This window comes from Brachionichthys hirsutus, chromosome 13, assembly GCF_040956055.1.
Source record: "Brachionichthys hirsutus isolate HB-005 chromosome 13, CSIRO-AGI_Bhir_v1, whole genome shotgun sequence".
NCBI classification, from domain to species: domain Eukaryota; kingdom Metazoa; phylum Chordata; class Actinopteri; order Lophiiformes; family Brachionichthyidae; genus Brachionichthys; species Brachionichthys hirsutus.
Window position 1 is genome coordinate 11,429,659 of NC_090909.1, and position 21,485 is coordinate 11,451,143.

The 21,485-nt window shown below is 45.2% G+C and overlaps 1 protein-coding gene across 1 annotated transcript; it reads right to left on the reverse strand.

The window, feature by feature from the left end:
* Positions 1-7,460: 7,460 nt before the first annotated feature.
* ints8 (integrator complex subunit 8) lies at positions 7,461-16,889 on the reverse strand. Its single transcript, XM_068747251.1, has 27 exons — positions 16,757-16,889; positions 16,408-16,582; positions 15,930-16,070; positions 15,636-15,707; positions 15,490-15,541; positions 15,225-15,404; positions 14,883-14,990; positions 14,646-14,795; positions 14,423-14,523; positions 14,106-14,247; positions 12,710-12,780; positions 12,422-12,597; positions 12,205-12,335; positions 11,940-12,050; positions 11,370-11,574; positions 11,108-11,229; positions 10,126-10,310; positions 9,947-9,980; positions 9,818-9,877; positions 9,663-9,724; positions 9,446-9,564; positions 9,247-9,350; positions 8,900-8,950; positions 8,147-8,220; positions 7,999-8,063; positions 7,741-7,784; positions 7,461-7,637 (listed from the first exon to the last, which is right to left on the reverse strand). Exons 1-27 carry the CDS (start codon positions 16,887-16,889, stop codon positions 7,521-7,523), a joined length of 2,985 nt encoding a protein of 994 aa, XP_068603352.1. The 3' UTR covers positions 7,461-7,520.
* Between the last annotated feature and the right edge of the window lie 4,596 nt (positions 16,890-21,485).

Below are 21,485 nucleotides of genomic sequence, written 5' to 3' on the forward strand. Positions count from 1 at the left end.
TAGTTTTGGACCAAAACATCTGCAGTTCTAAGAATCCCACTTTATATTGTATCCACATTATAAGAAATAAGAGCATTTGTAATTCATTGAAATGATTTTGTGGAAGTATTTTAACTGCTATGAAACAGAGACAATCTGACAGAATGGAGTAAAACGATGATAAATCTCTGTAGGATCTCTTTGAATGATGCACCAAATGAGAAAAGGCTGCTTCGTCCAACATTTCCAGAATAACTATAAATCTAAGGCGTGAGGAATGAAGTATCAGGCTATGTTGTATAATTTTGTTTCTTTATAAATAGCAGCCATTAATCCCTGCCCTGCCTCGTTCACTGCAGCCGAGACACATCACTTGTGTGCCATCATTTGGTCCAGCAGACAAAACGCGTTGCCTGGCTTCAATCTGTCCATCGTCCTGATCTAATCTTTGAGTTTATTTTTTGGTTCATAGCCATTCATGACTAAACCCTCAATTACGCTGGGATCATATATAAGCGAAGGTCAGGGCATGTACAACCAATTGGAGTTGCTTTGAGCTTTATCGGTCACAGCTGCATAAGTTCAAATAGCAAATCTTTGAAACTGCTGGAGCAAAATTTCACGTTGGGCATCTGTGACTTCAAACTTAAGCACACCGTCAGAAATGACGTTAGCATGAAGCTCGAGTATAAATCCACGCAAACAAATGAGCCTGATCAGAGAGCATTGCAGGATGCGGCGTGATCCAGCTCGCAGCGTCCCACACACACACTGTCTGTATCTGCAGGATCGTGTTTCCAAGCCTCCCTTGGTCTGAAAACTGTCTCGCAGGGAACAGCGTGCCGCAATCAGGCCTGGTTTATGGCAGCCAATCTGCCATTCACTGGAAACCAAGATTGATGATGCCTGTCCTGCCTGGCTGACCGGCTGCCTGGCTGCCTGGCTGCCACTATCCGGCGTGGACCGCACACTCATAAATCTCAGTGTGGTCGGAGACAAACAAGGAAATCCAAACTTGCATGAGAAATGTTACTTTTTGGCAAATGAAGAAGTAGAAAATACGGCGATTCTAAATTACGGAGGCGCTTGTGTTTTTCTTTATCAGGTAAACAGCTGCACATCTTCATCTCCTTTAGAGGCGTTGCCCTTTTGACCCACTTGCATAAACTACACACAATGAATTGTGCAGGGATTGCAGCACGAAGCAGCACAGCCCCCCATTGAGAGTCAAACGGAAGTATTTTTATGGCCTCCAAGCATCACTGAGCAAGTTTAAAGCAGCTTTAATTGCAGTGGTGACCTGATTGGCAGCTACATGAATGCGTATTATTGGAGAAGACTGTTGATACGGCGAGGTGCTAAAAAAGAAATAAGGTTATTGGGCTAACTGCTGAACTGCCCAGTCAGCTTTACATTTGGGGTGCATTTCTTTATCCAAGTTTAGAAAGCCTGTCTTAGGGGAAATGTCCAGAGGCCCCCCGAGGGGCAAATCACAAAACTGGATGAAATTAATACGCACAATAGAAAACAGATTTCTTAAAGGTTTTTGCGATACATGAACTGAGTCAAAGCAACCCAAATGTGTTCAATTTGACCGACCACAGTTTTGCTGTCTCAGTGTTTTGTAGTCTTTACTAAATGATGTCATTGTTGTTGTTATGAGTGGCAATAAACCACAACAAACAATATAATTGTGACAATTTTAAGGTTAAAACTTGGGCATGTTTTCTAAAACTGTATTCACGTCGTGTGCAACGGTAATTTTGAAAAAATAAATACAAATAAAAGCAGTATTATCATAGAACAATTCGGTTCGACTTTGTTGGTCAGTCACAATTAAAGATCTTTTTAGTGGCACTTTCAGCTTTTGTGTAAATGTTTGCATTTCAGAAAATAATGTTGCTTTTCTTTTACATTCTTTCCTAAATGGATGTTTTCAGAAATGTTATGCTTGAATGTATTTTAGACACCATGTTGTTTTTAGGAAGTGTTAAAGTAAGTTTGTTTAACGTCATTATCTTTCCCTAAACCATGAAATGAAGAGACTTGCCTGGTACAGTAGTAACAGGAAATGAGGTAATGAGGGTCTCTCTGGGGGGGGTTCGCAGCATGGAGAGCAATGTAGTGACCCGTGGCGACCCAGACAGGCCCGCTGAACTTTAAAGGGGAATTGGATCAGGGCTCCTGCCCAAGCGATCAGCTGAGAACCTCCTGATTGGGGCTTAGCAGTGGCAGTGAAAGCAACCTAATGAGGGAAGAGTCATCAACACTGTTCCTGGTCAGCAGGCTTAATGTCATTAACAGAAACCCGACACCGCCATCAGAGTGAGAGGGGGGGGGGCTGTTAGTGAACTAAAGGAAAAAAGAAGCAAACACTTGGATGGATGAGATGAAGTGGATTCTTCATGATGGCCTCGCTGCCGTCCATCCTGCAACGCGTTCTCAAAGAGCGACGCCGACACAAAGGGCGAGACGAGAGCAGAATGTCAGAGGTCACAGTGGAGTACGACATTCGTTAGACGGAGAATGTTTATATATTTTAGGGGAATGTTTCTGAATACAAGGCAGCTGCTTTGCATTTAGTCTCAAATTAACAGCAAGATCAGGATGAGAAATCAGAAATGTGGGCTTTACTCCAAAGCACAATAAACGCAGCCTCATATTCTCAGACATTCTGCACAACTCTATGAATCAGGACAGAAGAGTTTGGTGACTTTCAGGGACAACGTGCCCTGGGAAAGGACGCAGGAGAGAGATTAAAATGATTTGTTTGTGTTTTCTTAGCTACCTATTACTTCTAAAACAAAGGCTATGTTTGTTTTTTTTCATTCAGTGTAAATTGCTTATTTTTTTTAATCGATTACAATCAGTTTCAAATAATTACCTCCGTCTGATTGTGACGGTCTGGACGGTGACGGTCCAGAAATGATCCTGGATTCTGGATTACTTTGAATTACTTTCTATTACTTTCTATTTTAGCACCGAATTTCATCTGGATCGGATCCAGAACAAAAAGAAGCAACCTATGTTACAAATCGTACTTTGTTGTAATTCATCATATTTCGCTGCAGCAGTTTAAACGTCTGCAGTTCAGTTCCGGTCGAATCCTGGCCAGCAGCAGCAAGCAAGCGTCCGATCAGTTGAACGATCAGTTATCGGGACACTTCAAGCAATGAATGGATCCATAATGCTTCGTGTGTCGCTGATTTAATGAGTGTTCTAAAGCATCAAAGCATCAAAGCAGCAGGCTGCTGCTCTTACTGCCCTTCCCCTTCCTGCCTGACGGGGCTCACTAGAGCAGACCACTCCCTGCAGCAGCTAGAGAGGGAGGGGCGTCAAGGTAAAGCTGAGACACCTGCCAAGGGGATAGATACTCTCTCTCTCTCTCTCTCTCACTCCCTCTCCCTCTCTCTTTCTCCCTCTCTCACTCCCTCCCCCTCTCTCTTTCTCCCTCTCTCACTCCCTCCCCCTCTCTCTTTCTCCCTCTCTCTCTCTCCCTCTCTCTCCCTCTCTCCCTCGCTCTCCCTCTCTCTCTCTCTCTCTCCCTCCCTCTCCCTCCCTCTCTCTCTATCTCCCTCCCTCTCTCTCTCCCTCTCTCTTTCTCCCTCTCTCACTCCCTCCCCCTCTCTCTCCCTCTCTCTCTCTCTCCCTCTCTCTCCCTCTCTCTCTCCCCGTCTCTCTCCCTCTCTCTCTCTCTCTCTACCTCTCTCTATCTCCCCCCCTCTCTCCCTCCCTCCCTCCCTCTCTCCTTCTCTCACTCCCTCCCTCTCTCTCTCCCTCCCTCTCTCCATCCCTCTCTCTCTCTCTCTCTCTCCCTCTCTCCCTCCCTCCCTCTCCCTCCCTCTCTCTCTCTCTCCCTCTCTCTCTCTTTCTCTCTCTCGCTCCCTTTCTCTCTCTCTCCCTCCCTCTCTCTCTCTCCTAGGATTCACACCACTCCAGGTTTTGGGTTTGTGCGTCTGTTCTCTTTGCATTCAACATGCACCAACACACATTTCATTCGCCCACGCATCCTTCTTCACCACCGTTTTTCCACACCTCATGCCAGTGATTTGTTTGCTCTTTTCAATAACCCAGAGGTTAAGAACTCACCTTGACTGGTCTCCCCTCTCCAGTCTCGGGCTCAGAGCCAGCTTGTGACACTGCTTAAAACACGAGTGTGTTCCATTTCCTCCCCTTGATGCTAATCAGAGCTGTAAATCCACATATTTTAAGATTAGGCTTTATCAATCCTTGAGAGCAGAACAAAACAAAAGCAAAGTGTTTGAGGAGGATCTGAAATATATCAAAGTGCATGCTTTCAGATGGAATCTCTGTTGAGTGGTGTGTGTGTGTGTGTGTGTGTGAGCGCGGGATTCTCTGGCATGTGAAAGAGCTTGAGTTTCATGAGGAGCTCTGGTCGTTAATTTGCCTGTTTATCTCAACGCCGAGCTCTGGACTGCATTTAAGTGCAACGCATGATCCCCTGAGACATATTTTATCTCTACCAACTTCTCTGTGCACCTCCTCCTTCTCTCCTCGGCTTCACCCCCCCCCCCTCTCACCTCCACACACCCTGACAGACTCTTATCTTCGTCCTCCTTGCCAAATATTTTCCAGTCAAAGAGCAGCCAATTCTGTGGGTTATCGGTCTAAGGCCTCATCATCGCTCCCTTTTCTCACGTTGGCTGAGCTGAAGCTGATCCGTGTCTACCCGTGTTTACCCGTGCATCACCGCTGCTATCTCCTGGTAAAAGTCTTGCAGGTGCTTTGGAGCCATTTGTCATGCTTACTGCTACAAAACAAGACGTGACTCTGATTCAAGGCATCACTTTGGATCTGGAGGACGTGTTGATGCGCTGCAGCTGCCGCAGATGTGATAGACCTGGAAGAGCCACGCCAGCTCTCATGTCAAACTGCACCGGTGGTTTATGTTGCCCCCCCCGATCAGGATCACTCTCAGATCTTCACTGATCAGCGCTTTGACTCTGGGTGTTTGTCACAGTGTTTACAACCAGGAAAAGATTGTTTCTGTAAAAACTTTGTGGAGCAAAACCCTTTTCTCTAGTTTATATGTGCAGGTATCTCTCCAGTCATCATGCACTTCAGTCTTCAGCCTTTACTTACTTGCAACCTTGCAGCGCCATCTTGTGGTCGAACACAGCAGGATAACTTGTGCAAGTAACTTAAAAAGACAACTTTCAGCTTGTCCCCTGAGGGGTCGCCACAGCAACCCAACGTTCTCCACTTCACCCTGTCCTTTGCATCGTCCTCCTCAACACCAGCCACTCTCATGTCCTCCCTCACTACGTCCATGTCTCTTCTCCTGGGTCGTCCTCTAGTCCTGTTCCCTGGCAGTTCCATCCTCAGCATCCTTCTACCAGTTACTATCTCTCCTCTGGACATGTCCAAACCATCAAAGTCTGGTCTCTCTGACCTTGTCTCCAAAACGTCTAACCTTCACTGTCCCTCTTATTGTCTCATTTCTAATCCTGTCCAACCTGGTCCCTCCCAAGGAGAACCTCAGCATCTTCATCTCCTCCACTTCTAGCTCCGCCTCCTGTCTTTTCCTCAGAGACACTGTCTCTAAGCCGTCCATCATGTCTGTCCTCACCACTGTCTCTAAGCCGTCCATCATGTCTGTCCTCACCACTGTCTCTAAGCCGTCCATCATGGCTGTCCTCACCACTGTCTTGTAGACCTGTCCCTTCGTCCTATCACAGAGCACACCTGATACTTTCCTCCCCCCGTTCCAGCCTGCCTGCACACGATTCTTCACCTCCTTTCCACATTCTCTCCATCACTCTGCTCTGTTGACCCGAGGTACCTGAAGTCCTCTCCCTTCTTTACGTCTATTCCTTGTAGCTTCACTGTTCCCCCTGGGACCTTCTTATGTTCACACATGTACTCTGTTTTATTCCTCTCACCTTCATTCCTCTCTTTTCTAGAGCAGACCTCCACTTCTCTAGATTCTCCTCTCACTGCAGGTCACAATGTCATTTGCAAACATCATATTCCAAGGAGCTTCCTGTCTCACCTCATCTGTTAGTCTATCCATCACCATGGCAAACAAAAAGGGGCTCAGAGCTGATCCCTGGTGCATCCCACCTCTACACTAAACTCCCGTTACTCCTACTGCACACTTCACCGCTGTCGTACAACTGTAATACATGTCCAACCATGAAAAGTCAAAGTGAATCGGAGTTTATGTGTATTTTTAACTGATTCTTGAATCCATAAATGGAGTTTTCAATGTTAAATGTTAATATTTTTTCTTGACCTCATTCTGGATCAGAACCAGAAGATGTTTTTCATGATAGTTCTTCGTCTTGAGATTTTTGGTGAGTGAATTTAATGCAAATTTACAAGATATAATTTTTTTTAAACATCCATTATAAGTAAATGGGAAAATCGTAATTTATTTGTATCCAGATTGTTTTCCTGATCACTCCCAAAATGTAATGGGATCTAAGTTATTATTATTATTTCCATCAAAATCCATACAGCAGTTTTTTGGCAATCCTGCTAACAAACAAACAAACAGACAAACAGATAGACAAACGGCATCAAAAACATAACTTCCTTACTGGAGGTAAATATATTTCTGAACATTGTCACTCCCACGGTGGAAAATGTGTTTAGAAAGTACCACCTGTTATTCTAACCGTCTACCATCCCCTGATGGTGACTTTAAATCAGTGGAAATATTACCTTCATGTGGAGGTGTAGCTTCTCTCTGTGGCGTCCTCGCAAAGGTTTTAAAGACATCATAAAGTTCACGTCTGGTTTGTACCTCTGGGACTCTGAATGCACCTAACAGGCTATCAGCTGCGATGCTGAAACCTCCCCTATTTAATTCAAACAATTTTACTAACTCAGAAGTATCCTGAAATAGTAAATTACCTTTTCTTATATTCAAATTGAATGTTATTCAGATAAACAATATGAAGCTCCCAATGCCCCACCTTTGAAGGCTGGCCTGAGGCACTTCAAGAGAGCATTGATATTTGGATTTATGCTCAAATTGCATAGGATGGAGAACTTTTTTTACTAGTTGACACATTTATTTGGTTTATTTCAGTCACCGAAGGCTCCAAGTGCTTCTTTTGGAATGAATGAGATATTACGTACCACCACTATAAGTTGTGCTTGTGTTTATATTGTGGTTACAAATGCGTTTTATATAATCAATAAAATGTATTTGTAAAACCTTGATTAATTCGTTATTTTTCTTGTGTTTTCCATGAACATGTATTTATTTAAAAAGCAGCTTCAGGATGAGTTGGAACGTTGAACTGTGTACAGAGCACTGCTGCTTCCTGACCTGTCAGCTGATCGGGTTCAGATCATACCTCAGTGATGTCACTACGACCACGAGCGTACGTGCGCTCTGAGTCAGGACGTCTTCCTTTAATCGTGCTGTTGTGACTCGGGGACAGTCACTGATTAAGCATTATCACAAGAGGACAACTGAGCAGTAGTATTTACAGACAATTTTATTTCCTGGCAAAAACAAGATGAAGCCTTTCAGCCTCCCAAAGGTCTGGCGGCGGTTGCTGTCGCTCCTAGAAGTAGAGTTTGGCCATGGCCTGCAGGAATCGCTTCTTCCTTTTCTGTGCAGCCAGCTGCAGAACCTCCTCTGGGTTGCTGGTGTTGAGCTCCGTCTGCCCGATCGCCTTTATCTGAGCAAGAGTTTGGTGTTTGAACATTAAACACTGGATTATACGGAAGAGACCATCTTGAAAGCATTCGTTAATAAGTGAAAGCAGGTTTCAATGTGCTCACCGCTATTTGTCTCTTCTCAGTCTCTCCTCGTTTGTGGTGAATATCTGCGCAGTCAAGGAAGACGTCAAAAAGAAAAATACATTTTGCAGTTTCTTTGAAGAGTTGAGGGAGAAAAGCTAAATCAGATTCCGCACGCTTACATTTAAATATCAGCCTTTTCTCTAATTGACTCTTTGGAAATGTCTTCTATTGTCACTTTAGTGAATTGGTAATGAGCACAAGCGTTTGTCGATCTCTTTGTAATTCGGTCCAGGATACGTGTGAGGTACTCCAGGATGGTGACGTCCCAGATGTAGTCGTAGAACGAGTCCATGGCATCGTGACTGCAGTGAGAGAGGGGGGGGGGGGGGGGGGGGGGGCGGTTAGAGACGTGCTGCTGGCTGTTCGTTTGGGCGTCTGCTGTTACCTGTTCTGGTCCTGAAGCGCTTTAAACGCCGTCATGTAATCAACCTCTCGAAGAAACTGACAGAGAACCGCCACCTGATGGGAGAGGGAGGCGATCTCAAAACCGACATCTGGTGATCCTGATTGAATAAGTATTTAATAGCCCTTAAACTAAAAAATAGTCATTAAAAAACACAAGTGCGTCTGTAAAAAGCTGTCATTTCAGCCAGGTTTGGTAAATATTCTTACACTTAAATGTTCCAAACAGTTTGCGGTTTCAAAATAACCGGATTACGACAGAACTGAAAACTACATTCTGATGCCCTCACCGGTTCATAAAGTACAAAATAGCACATTTCCTTTTGAGCGTTCTGTGAAGCGTCCTCTTGCAGGATCATCTTACAACGTGCACTACAGACAGCAGCCGGCATGCTGGTGGCCCTCATAACGTCACCATAGCAACACAACAGCAGCACGAATGGATTGACTGATTAATTACAAATAATTTAGAAATGCAAATTCCAATCTACCGAATAATTTAGTGCATTATTTGTTAGATAACATGAATACTATGTTCACGTGACTTAATTATAACCTCGTGATATTTAACGTTCGTCCGACCTGCTGGACGTTAATGTACGAGCAAAGCCTTCACTAAACATGCCACGGCGGCAGGGTCAGAAGGGTCAGAAGGTCGGCAGGGTTTTTCTCGACAAAACATCAAACCGACGACAGAAGAAAGAACCCCCCCCCCCCGGAAACATTGACCTCTGACCTGCGTGTGGCAGTTCATCATTGAACAGCACTTGATCATCCTCTTCAGTACCTGGAAACAACAGTCGGTGAGTTGGCAGCGGTTTGTTTCATTTTAACGTACAAAACAAACGAATATACGAGTCACAGCGACTCGAGTATTTTACATTTGTCTTTTTATATTGCTCACGTTGCGTTTTCACGATTATTTATCCGTAGACGCCACTTTTGAATTGATCCATTAACATTTCCTTCGGGTTGACTTTGAGCTTTGCGGCGGCTCCTCCCCCTCGCCCCCCAAACCGTGTTCCTACTAACGCTCAAACACACACGGGGCATCTGGCCCCAGGCTGCTCCGTCACGGAGTACCTGATCAGTGTAGACGTCGGGGGGCACCGCTTTGGTGAAGAAGTCGGAGCCTACAGCTCCAGCCTGGAGGTAGAAGTTCAGTGCAGCAGGATACTGATTGGTCACTACGGACGGATGCAGAAGAAACGTGGTCAGACCGACCTTTACGTGAAAACACTGACTTCAAAGACGAAGCGTCGCATTAAAGACCATTCCTCACCAAAGTAGATGTCGGCCTGCGTGACGAGCCACGACTGGTTGTTAGGGTTCAGAATGAGAGCATGGGACACCAGCTCTTTGACCGTCACGGCCACAGCTTCCACGTCTACTGCCTGTATGCTGCTCCCACGCACACGCACGCACACACACACACACACACACACGTCACATTTGCAGCTATCGTTTGAGGAATCTCTCGTGAAGCGAGCGGACCTTACTTTGGGAGAGAAGAAGGCCAGATGGCGAGGTGCTCAGCCGTCACCTCGTTTACAATATCATCCTGAAGAAAGAGGAAACGCAGAATTTAAATGAACGTGTTCTTTTAGATGCCCCCCCCCCCCACCCCCCACGCAGCCTGTGTGCGGACGCGTACCCTCACTATGCTGTGGAGCCTCACAAACAGCGAGATGAGGGTCGTCAGCACCAACGGCTCCTGAGAGAAATCAGATGAAAGTTCAGCAGGATATCCAGTTCAGCAACATTTCGCTGAGCGGACACTTACTCTAAGTTTCTTGACGAAAGTGATGAATTTACTCCTGGAAAACAGAAATAAGATGGTTTTAATTGTGCATTCTCAACTATAGGTTAAGGATCATTGTAAGCCATACACTAAGAAATAAAGCCGATAAAGCAGGTCAGAGTTCAGAGCTTTCAGCTGACTTCAGGTAAGGACAGGCGCACCGGTGCATGATGCCCATGGAGGACTCCCTGTGTTTGATGAGGCCCACTCTGCCATCGCTGGCCCTCTTGTGCTGGATGGACACGCTGCAGATCTGCACCACCACCTCCCAAAGTTCCTTGGCCGCACGCCGACTCTCTTTAGGACCTGGGAGCTCCTTGCATGTTGAGGCCAGGAGCTGGCCAAGCTTTCAGAAGGAAAGGCGAGACGGTGAAGACGGGAACGCCACAATGCAACTTACAAACATTAAGTAGACTACAAAAGAGAGCCGTTCCCACAGTAAACAATGCAGGATACTATGAACACGCCAATATATTGTTTTTGAAATTACACACCTTAAAGTTAGGGGAGACTGCACAAACGCAAAAAAGAAACTGTTACCTGTAAACATACAAAAGCTGTTCAAAGATAGAATGGGGGGGGGGGGGGGGGTATGATTATAAAAGGACATTAAACTTGTCCTAAAGTAAAGTAGTCCTCGCATTATGCTAGGGCTACTTTAAAAAGTATGTGTATTTCCATTTGCAGAATGGTCTTGAAGAACCAATTAAACAAAGTAAGAATATAATGCAATTTAAACAAATGTACGGGACATATATCTTTGAGAAGTATAGACAGGAGGAAGGAGAGTGTAAAATAGACATCAATTCTGTTCCTTTTGTTCAATTCTTATTCTTTTTTCGCTCAGATAGCTTAAATTGAGTATTTTTATGTTGCCTGTTTAGTTTATTTATTTATTGGAATTTTGCATTGTTGATGGTGAAGCACGCGGTAGGACTTGATCAGCCTTGGCTTCTTCCTATTCCTTTTCAAATGACTCTGCTGGACAGGCCACGTACGGTACATGATCAGCAGCCTGCTGTTGCAGGAAACCACGCTGAGAAGAGCAGCCAGCATCTGTAAATGAAGAGCTGCAACAAGCTAAGGCAGGAGATCACGTTTTGTCCCTACGGCAGACGTTGGGCTTGGAAACGGGCTTCCTACCTTCACGTAAGGGTTGTTTGTGGCCAGAGATGGGGGCACCTGCAACGTCAGGTAATCATTCTCCCTCCAGTTCAACATGAAGGCGACACACTCCTCTCCTACCACCTGACGCAGAGGCACATCTATAGACAAAGCAAGCGCATCCCATAATTTAGAGCAGCAGAAACGTATCTCCACGGACCGCACATCGAAGTACGAGAACATCACAATGAGCCTTGAAGACGGGCGTTAGAGCATCATCACATGGAGCCCAGCCACACACCATGGATCCTCATCTCCAGGTACCCTCGGACCCTGCTGACCAGGTCGGGGGGCGGTCGCTCCTTGCTGCCCTCGGCGGCCATCGTCTCGTGCGAGCGGATGTCCAGCAGCAGCATTTCGTTCAGCATCACCTGCCGCAGCTTTGGGGAGAACTCGGTGACGAGCTCCAGACAGGCTGCAAAAAGCTGCCGGGCATGAGAGAAGTCCTGAAAGAGCAGCAAAACGCAGTATTATCATTGAAGATTCTGCTTCTGGTTCCGATGGATTCTCACTGAGAAGCAGCGTTTTTAATTATCATGACTATAAACATACTGTAGCAGGCTTCACGGTCAAAAATGGGTTCCGTGAGACCCAAACAGAGCTGTGGAACATTTGCAGACTCTGACTATGTTCTTTGAGCTGCCGGGAGTCATTTTATGTTTGTTTCTGCCGTTTCCCATCTGCTTCATGAATACAGGCTCCACAATCGTGCAGCGTTTCCCCCCACAGGTTTGCAGGCGAGTAGGCAATGACTGCATTTTGGTGCTTGACACTGATAATGATATATTTACAAGTACATTTGTGTGCACACCTTTATTAATATGCAGTGAAGTCCTTTGGCCATGAAAATGTAGACCAGGTCCTTCGTCAGGTTGTCTTTAATGCCGAGGATCGCGTTAATGTAGTCTGGAGGAACTTCCCACTGTACATGTAAGAGGAGAACGGTTTTAGTTGCTTCAATTAACATTCATTTAGTCACAAAAGTCTATCTTAAGTGTTGGAAATGTGCGAATTTATTCTAAATATTCACTAGATACGTGGAAAGTCTTTAAAATCAGCGCTTCCTATTCTCTGACCTTACTGTTGACCTTCCAGAAGGGCCTTTCAGCCATGCCGTGGAGCTCGATGAGGATCTGCCTGAGCCTGCGTGGCTCTAGCAGCAGGATGAGCTGCTGCTCCAGCTGCCCGATGCTCACACTAGCGGAGGCTGCGGAGGGATGAACCAAAAGCAGACTCGAGAGGCTGACACACAGGAGGGATTACCGGTCGCACAAGGCGACCTTCATACCGCACCTGGAATGTCGTAGAAAGAGGGCAGAGGCTTGGCGCTGAGATTGACGGTGGCCGATCTCTTCCTCATCTGCTCCACCAGAATCTTCCTCTCCTCCTCCCTCAACAGCTCCGTGAACAGCTTGTGAGAGGAGACCGTAGACAGGAGCGGCAGCTCCCCCAAGCGTTCACACAGAGTCCTGCAGGATAAGGACAGCCTCCTGTGAAGAAGCTTTAATCTAATGATGCAGCTTTACATGACACGAGCTCCTCCACACCGTCGTGCTGGGTAAACCAAGAGACGACACTCACCTCATGAAAGCGGCCATGTTTTTTCTGATGGTCTCAGACAGCTTCTCCTTTTCTAGTGAAAGTGTGCAAACCTGTTGGAAAAAGAAACCTGGATTCAAATGTGCAGGAAGCTTTCAATTTTACCTTTTACCAAGAGAAAGGTTCAGCTACAGACTGAATAAAGTCGACAGCAAAGCTTATACACCCCCCCCCCCCCCCACACACACACACACAGTCATCTCTGTCGGGGCACCAATCGAAACAATGATGTATACAGTATTGCCCAAAGCGTTTTAATAACTGCCAATGTTCATGTTTTGTCCCCGTTGTGTTGCAGCACCCACACATTCCCACAGAACACTGCAGCATTGCTTTACCCGACTTGATTTCAGTGTTATTGCTAATAAAGGACAAGCTTAAACAAGTCATTTTTCTACTTAAACAATGGATATGAACTAGAAGGATATTGGAAAATAAATACATGAATTTAAAAAAAAAGGTTTGTAAGCGTTGTCCAGAAAATAACTTCCCTCCTTCTCCTCATTACTGCACAAAATGTTTGCGTTTATGAGACTTGTCTTTCCAATTATTCCATCAGCAGTTTGTGCAGATGATTAATCAGATGCAATGTCGCTTGAACAAAATGACAGCTTTCTCTGGGTTTGAACACCAATGTGCCTAAGAAAATATAATGCAGCAAAATATGAGAAAGTGCTTTATATGTGTTCATCTCAAAGCTTACATGCTCTAATGATGTGACTTTACGTCATAGTGGACCTCAGAGACCAGATCAGACACCTTGTACGTGCAGAGCCATGAGCTCAGGCGCTAATTGGGACTTAATCAGGGAGTAGATCAAAAGATCAAAACCTGTTTTCAGAACTAAACATTTGTTTGAGAAATATAAATATATAGTACGTACAGTAAACGTTTTCCTGTTAATAATGTTAAGGCGTGCAGGTCGAGGAAAGAGCCGCTTGGAGTGCAGAAGAACAAATATTCTACTCGTGCTGTCTTTAGCCTCTCATGCTGCTTTATTGGATAGCTTAGCACAGCGGGACGGCAGCGGCTACATGTATTAACAGGAAGGAACAAAACCCAAAAGGGACGTGACGTTTATGCTCCTACAAAATAAAAGAATAAGAGCGCTATAAAACAAACGCTTAACAAATAAACATGATAGCTTTTAGAAATAACGAATTTAATTTTAATGATCAACCTACGAGGTTGAACACATAAGAAGTTATTAATAGCAACTCGCGTGTATTTCACAGTTCCTCCGACCGCGCCCCTTCGTCTTGCGCCGTTTCAAGGCGTGTTCAAGTACAAAAAAAAAAATCTGAAATTGCACTAAAAAACTCAGCGAAGCAGCGAAGTCGCAGAAAATGAACCGCATTATATCGATGGATTACTGTACCTCTAAGATGAAGTCCACCAACTTTTTACTGGGCTTGAGGAGGAGCTGCTGGAAAGGAACGCTGAGGATGTCTCCTTCTACAGCATCTCGTACGGCGTTGCAAATACACAGCTTGTAGCAAACCTCATCCAGGCCCGACTCTCTGCGGAGGGATAAGGAAGAACCATTTGCTGCACTGTGGACTCCAGCTACAAACTAGATCATCCCAAGAATATAAATACCGTACTTCAATGAATAACTAAAGTACTGCGTATAATAAAAAAGGCTTTTTGACACAAGGTCAGCTTTAGTTTGGATTCATTGAATTGTGCTCTCACCCTTGCAGGACTTTGTACAGGAACTCTCTGAGAACAGACCGTCTGAAGTGGGTCGGCAACCTGCGGCTAATGTTGTCCTTGATGAAAGCTTCAATAACAGCCTGTCAGGGAAAGGCTTTATGAAAATAATGCATGATCCTCAGTGTTAAACATCCTGTTTGCTCACTTACTTTCTGCTTTACATGCATCGTCATTCCAGAACTGCTGCAGCGTGAGCTCTCACCTGGTAGTTGTGTGCTCTGATGAGGCTGTTGATTTGATTGTAGGATGTGGTCTGGCTGTCTGAGTCACAATCCTCAGTCAAAGCTTTGCAGGCGTTCCAGTAGCCGGCTAGACGTTCCTCATCCAAGTGAACATGGACTGCCGAGTCCAGCTGAGACAATATTAAGGAATATCTCAGCGTCATCACCTTTGCTGAAGGCAAACTGTTTCATAACAGTATTGAATTCAGTACAAGTACCTTTCTTAACAGCTCCCGCGTTTGCCTGAAGTGATCATGGGCCTTCTGATAGGCTGGCTGGTTTGTGCAGCCTTGCTGGAAGAAAATACCTCCCAGATCATAATGAACCTGAAATACAAATGAGACCCGTGCCAGGATGAGATCTACTGATTCCATAAATTCAACTCCAATTAGAATTCTCCAGAGTATTGTTCTGAAGCCAACAGTGTAATCAAATAAAGAGAACACAGATAGAGCATCCACAGCTAAAGTTCTGGAGCTATAGACTGAACTGCTTGAGGTAATGAGGTAGCATCGGTGGCCACTTCTAGAGACCCCCCCCCCCCCCCCCCGTCCACTGACCTGGCAGTGCAGCTCATCAGCGCTGATGCGAAGCCCTGCAGTCGAGGACTCGGTCTCCCCGTTGGCGGCAGCGTCAGCAGCCAGCAGATCCAGAGTCCTCAGGGTATGAACGAAGAAGTCCTTTTTCAGCTGCAATGCTCCTTCGAGGACGCTGATGGAGTCCGTCGCCTGCTCTTTCAGCTGAACAAATAAAATAAAAAGAAGTAAGCAACATCTTTCACCTCTAGAGAGAGGGCTAATTAAACGAGCAGAATCATGAACTCACAACGGTAAGGATGTTTTCAGTCATCTCTTTCTCCTGCTGCACAATACTCAACCTGGAAAAGCCCAAAAGGCAAACATCGAAGTCATTCAGATGAAACACAAAAGCCTGCCTTTAAACTCGAACTGGAAACGGCTGGCAGAATTTACATGTTCATCTGGTGCGGTCCCGGTTTGGTCTGTTTCTCTGGAAAGCTGCTCAGCACAATGGTTCGGATGGCCCTAAAGACACGGGACGAATCGGACAGAGAGAGAGAGCAAAAGTATTTCTGTTCAAGCAGAGTTACTCTTTTAGAATAATATGACTTAAAGTGCAGAAAAGGAGGAGACGGTGCGAGGCTGCAGTCACTAGTCCCCCCCCCCCCCCCCCCCCCTTCCCCTCCAGAACAGGACAGTAAATGAACACATGCGGTGGATTGTGTCCTCCTCAAGGAGCTAACGTACCAGCGGTTGTAGATGACAACAGCCATCGCTGTGGTGGGCGGCAGAGTGGACGGGTCCAGGTCCACATGCTTCACCCCTGGGGGCACTTTGCTCACGCAAAGGAGTTCGTTCAGTAACATGTTCAATACTGGGATTGTCAAGCTGGAAAGGAAGAAGGAAAATGATCTCATTAAACGATTCAAATGTCTGTTTAATTTGAAACAATTATAAGAAGGAGGCGTGTGGAACCAACGTCACTTTCTTTACTGTTACTTTACTCGATTACAGACTATTAATGAATGGCCTTTTGCAGAGAGCGACTGATATTCAAGCAGGACAAGCAGGATTGGGTCTCGCATTGTCGCATTGTCTGCTACTAAATGACAAGGTTCCACGACTGCAAATGTAACTAATGTAAATGCAAACAGGAACAGTTTAAAAGTGTGAGAAGAGACGCTAACGTCCAACATATTAAAAGGAAGCTCACACGGACTCTTACCCTTTCTCCAGGACATTCAGATCCCACTTCATGTACGCAGCTACTTTCAGGGCCAGCAGCTTCAGGGTGCGATTCCTGCGGTTGTCTGCTGGAGGCTGCACTTGGTTCTGCTCATTCACAGAAGGCTTGGAGGCTTGCTCCAGGAACTGGATGATCAGCTGTACTGGTGTTGGGTCTTGTTGAAATACACACAGAAACATAAAGCATTAATAAGAACATCATCTAAGACAATGCGTCTAAACTTCACTGGTTTTAAGGTGGTGCCATTTTTATTCTGTTGTGAGCCAAATTGCATATTTTAACTTCTGGGTCCACCTCACACAAAAATCCGATCAATCTATGCGCTGACCTGGGTTTGACCTCTGCAGGTGCTTCTCTAGCAGGCTCCCATCCAGGAGGAACTCAAACCAGCAGGTCTGGAGAGGCGTGCCGGGCCGACTGTCGCCCACAGCAGCTCCCCGGCCGGCTGCTTCTGCACTCATCCTCCCCTGGTGAACCGTAACAAAAAACATTTGAGCCTTTAACAGATCATAAATCATATCATTACTAGGCTTGAAATATATTTTATGAATATAGGACAATTATCCTCAACAAAAACATGCTTAAAATGACAACAAAAAATATTTGAAAGTAGCCTTCAGGGAATATCTTCAATATTTATACTGCATTTGTATATCATCAACCTCCCATGTACACTCCACGAGTATAAAACACAGTACAGAGCGCAGCTAAAGAGATGCTAGCTCTCATGAGGATTGAGAACGCAGCTACTTTGTCATAAGTGTTGATCATTTTCGTGTTTTATTTTGTGGTCGGGGCTTGTCTCGATATTTAAACGGGTTGTTCCGACCTGACAGGCTCTCAACTCGTCCCGAAAGCAGCCAGTGTTGCAAAGATGCGGTGTCAAAAGCAAAAACAATGGCCCCACCGGGGTGCGTGTAGCATCTTAGCTTCCAGCTAGCATTGGTCTGACTAAAGGTCTCTGGCCCGGACACACAGAGACGGGTCATCTTACCGTAACAGCTGAGAATGTATAAGTAGAAGATATAAAAGATTAATTTACAGAAAATAAATTATAAAAGTGATTTCTGAGAGAGCAACATGGGCGGTTCGGTGCTCACATAATTCATTCTGCGCATCTGCGTCGCGTAACGGTGTTTCCGGTTCCGCCGCTTCTTTTTTTTTGCACGATATGCGTTGTTATTTTGTATTAATGCTGCATTACCATGACGGAAAAGAAAGAATAAATAAAATAAAATGAAATGAAACATGTCTGTGCTTTTCACTTGTAAACCACTCTTAAACAGAGTTAGTATGTGCTATTGATTGAACAAAATGTGACCAGTAGCATCTCCTCTCCTGCGCAGAGCAAGAGGCTCGCCGACAGCGCGAATACAAAGGAAGTGACGTCACGGCGTGTCAAACTTTCGGAAATTACAGTGCCGTTACCAAAATAACAGCGAGTAATGTACAGACATATGATCGTACAACATTCAGATTTATTTGGATTCCAGTGTGTAAAACAACAAATTGTTTGTGGCACAACTGTGAAGTTGATTTTGTGTTTTATCTCCCTATCTTAAATGCTGAATTCTGATTGGTTGTAATGTTTGTATAACAGTTGATCCTCCCCTTTAATCCTTTCATGCCTTTGATGTGACTATGGACCTGTCACATATAAGAGAGATGTTTTTGATGCAATATTTATTGATTTGATTGTTGGTGAAGCCAAAATTTGTGTCGATTATTTTCCACACTTTGACTGATAATGACAAGATTATTAAAGACTGTCTTGAAGCTCTGCTCCCGTCTTTTTCGACGCAAGGTAACACACATAACATACATTCCAGCAGTGGGGATATCTATATATTTTTATTTAAGTTTTCTTGTGAAGTAAATTATTTATATGACTTTGTTTATTCATGGGTGAATGTTTTGTTTGTTTAAACAGAAAAAATCTTGCGATGCCGTGGACGTTGATACCCAGACCACAAGCACAGAGACCAGGTAAGGATGGTGTTTCAATATTTTATGCTTCATGTTTAATTATTTGTTTTATTTATTATTTTTATTTGGCGTACTAACTAGGGAGATGTAGAATGCCTTGGGGATACTTGATTGTTAAAAGAATTGTGAATTAATAATCAATATTTTCTCTTTATTCCTAGTGTCAATCTTCAGGACGTCACGCCACAACCTGAAGTCCTCGACACTTCGGTCACTTCCGTGCCTCCAGCATCAGGAAGACCTGAGGCACGGAAGAGGAAGAAAAAGGCTTCCAGTTGGCGGTGGCGGAAGGTAAATTTATCCAGAATGAATATAATAAACAAGTAAAAACGTGCAGCCATTTGTGTCTGTGTTCACTTTATTGAACTGGATTCATGTTTTTATACCTAACAGAAAGCCAAGCTGGATCCTGCGACCATCGATGCGGCAGAAGAGACCGACTCCGGATCCTCCGATGCAGAGGACTGGTATGGCATTCTGTAACGGTTAATTACAGTGATTCTAATTACTTTGAGCTGAATCTTCTGTCGACTTGGTTTCATTACTGTGATTGGAACATGCACTGAAATCCCCATCTTGGTTTCCCATTGTCACCAGTATCGACATCCAGCTTTGCGGAGGTGATGCTGACGTGGCAGCCACCATTGAAAACTCACTCTCACCTCTTAAGTCGATGGTGGTTGGTGCAGCTGAGAGTAGCCGCTGCCCTGAGTCACCTGCTCCGATCCAGCCGGTCCAGGTGGATGACAGGGAGCGTCAACCGGAGGCTAAAGTGGAGACGCTCTCCAAAGAGGCGCTGTCCTGCCTCGGGTAAGCGCCGAATCTGCTTGAAACTTGGCTGAGGCATATGCATTGTGAATATAACTAACCTCAGTCCTACTCTGGGCCTCCGTCTTGTTTAAGGCTCCCCAACCTGGGCATGACGTGCTATATGAACGCCGTCCTCCAAGCCCTTTTGGCGCTGAATCCCTTCATTGAGGAGATCAACAGCCAGCTAGAGGTGTGGGAGTCTCAATCTGCGTTCCTCAGGTACAGAACGGCCTCTCACTCTGGTCACTCCGTGGTCTCTCCACTGCTTTGCACGTGTAGAACAATAACAATAATGAACAAAAGGAACTTTCCTCTCTTGCTCTATAGGTCGTTTTTAAACATTATGATTTGCCGCCTCACCAACGACAAGAAAGAGAAAGTGCAGTCACTGCTTGTATTCAAGATGATTGTCGCAGGCTGGAACCCTGAGTTTGAGGACGATGAACAGAAAGTGAGTGTGATTTTTATTAAAACATGCTGCAACACATCTCTCTCTCTCTATGAGACTTGATTCAGTCGGTATAACACCGGTTCTCTTTGCTCTGTGTTTCTGATCAGGACGCCTACGACTTCCTCGGCTGCTTCATTAACATGCTGGGTTCCACGGGTTCAGCTCTGTACGGGGAAGCCCTATTGAAGGGTATGACGTACACCTGTCCCGTCTCTGCTCACATTGGATTCCAGATGTTGAGCACCAGGACTTGCAAGGGGTAATGAATCCCACTATGTTATACTCAGAGGGTGGAAATTCTCTGTGTTTCGTTACAGATTGTCAAGGCAGAACGTGTCGGAATGAAACCTGTAGTGCAGCTTCTTACTTGAACTTCCCTTTACTTTACTTTACAGATGTGGCAGGAAGTCCGAAAAGCAGGAAGACTTCATCAACCTGCCACTGAGTCCCATCGCTGGATCCACTGTGAGCCAGTGTGTGGAGGAGTACATGGGAGTAAGAGACAAATCTTATTTTCTCCCCATATTTTTGATGCCCTTCCATTCAATTTTGTCCAAATTATTTGAACATATTAATTTCACCCATGAAAACATTTGAACTGAAACCCGTTTGCTGCTGTTCTCTCCTGTAGGCGAGCGACCTGGAGTTCCAGTGTGACTGTGGAGCCACAGCCTCGTCCGTTACATGGGCCTTCTCAACTCTGCCAAAGTGAGTAAAATCCTTCATCCTCACTGTTGTCCCTCCTTCTTTCCTCCTCTGTCAACTCATATCTGACCTTCTCCCTCCTCCAACCTTCTTCTGTCAACAGTATACTGATCATCCAGCTTCTGCGGTTCACCTACCAGCTGGAGGGAAGTTTTGCGAGCGATTTCCTACCCACCTACGGGATCAGAAAGCTCCGCAGCCCAGTCACTTTATCACCCGATTTGACTCTGGCTCCGATTCCTGACAGCTGCAAACGGGTGAGAGAAAAAGCATTTACACGTCCATATCTTTATATAAACTGAATTTAAAGCAGAAATCAGCTCATCAAAATTAACATTTGTAGTTTGCCAATTGCTTTGAACTGTTTTTTTTTTTTAGTCTCACTACTCATTGGTCAGCGTCGTCAGCCATTTGGGAACTTCAGCACATTCTGGTAAGTGTTTCTGACATGTTTGTCAAGATTTAAGAGTGGACTGTCCCTTTAAACGTAACAAATGTGTCCCGTCTTCTCAGGCCATTACATCTGTGACAGCAGGCAGCAGTTTGAAGGTGACGGAACAGGTCGGTGGCTGACCTTCAATGACGAGAGAGTCAAGGAGACAACAGCCGACTGCGTCTGTCACCAGCGGAGGAGAGACGCCTACCTGCTCTTCTACCAGAGGAAGTGGTAGAAAGGCATACTGGGAAAAGTCGTCGATGTCATTCAAGATACAAGAGGACGTATTCGACAAGCTAAGATCAAGACCAAGTTGTCTCCTTCGGGAAGCTGAAAATATCTGATTGGATTACCGGGTACTTGTCTTTGACATGTCTTGTGACGAAGACCGAAAGCTTGAAGACACATGACGAGTCTGCAAGGGCTGTGTAACATCTTAGTCTTGTCCATTAATAGTCTAACTGTACAGAATACATGTTTTTTATATTGAAAATGTAAAATAAACACCCACAACTGCAGTAACGGCTTCATGATTCATCTCTGGACTCGGCGTGTCAGACAGAGCCCCGCTTCCTCCTCTCAGTGGCTAATCCGGCTCGATGGCCACACGGCAGCGTGTATTTACTTATGTGTTGTTCTCGTTGGTGAAGCCATTGTGTTGTTCAGAAT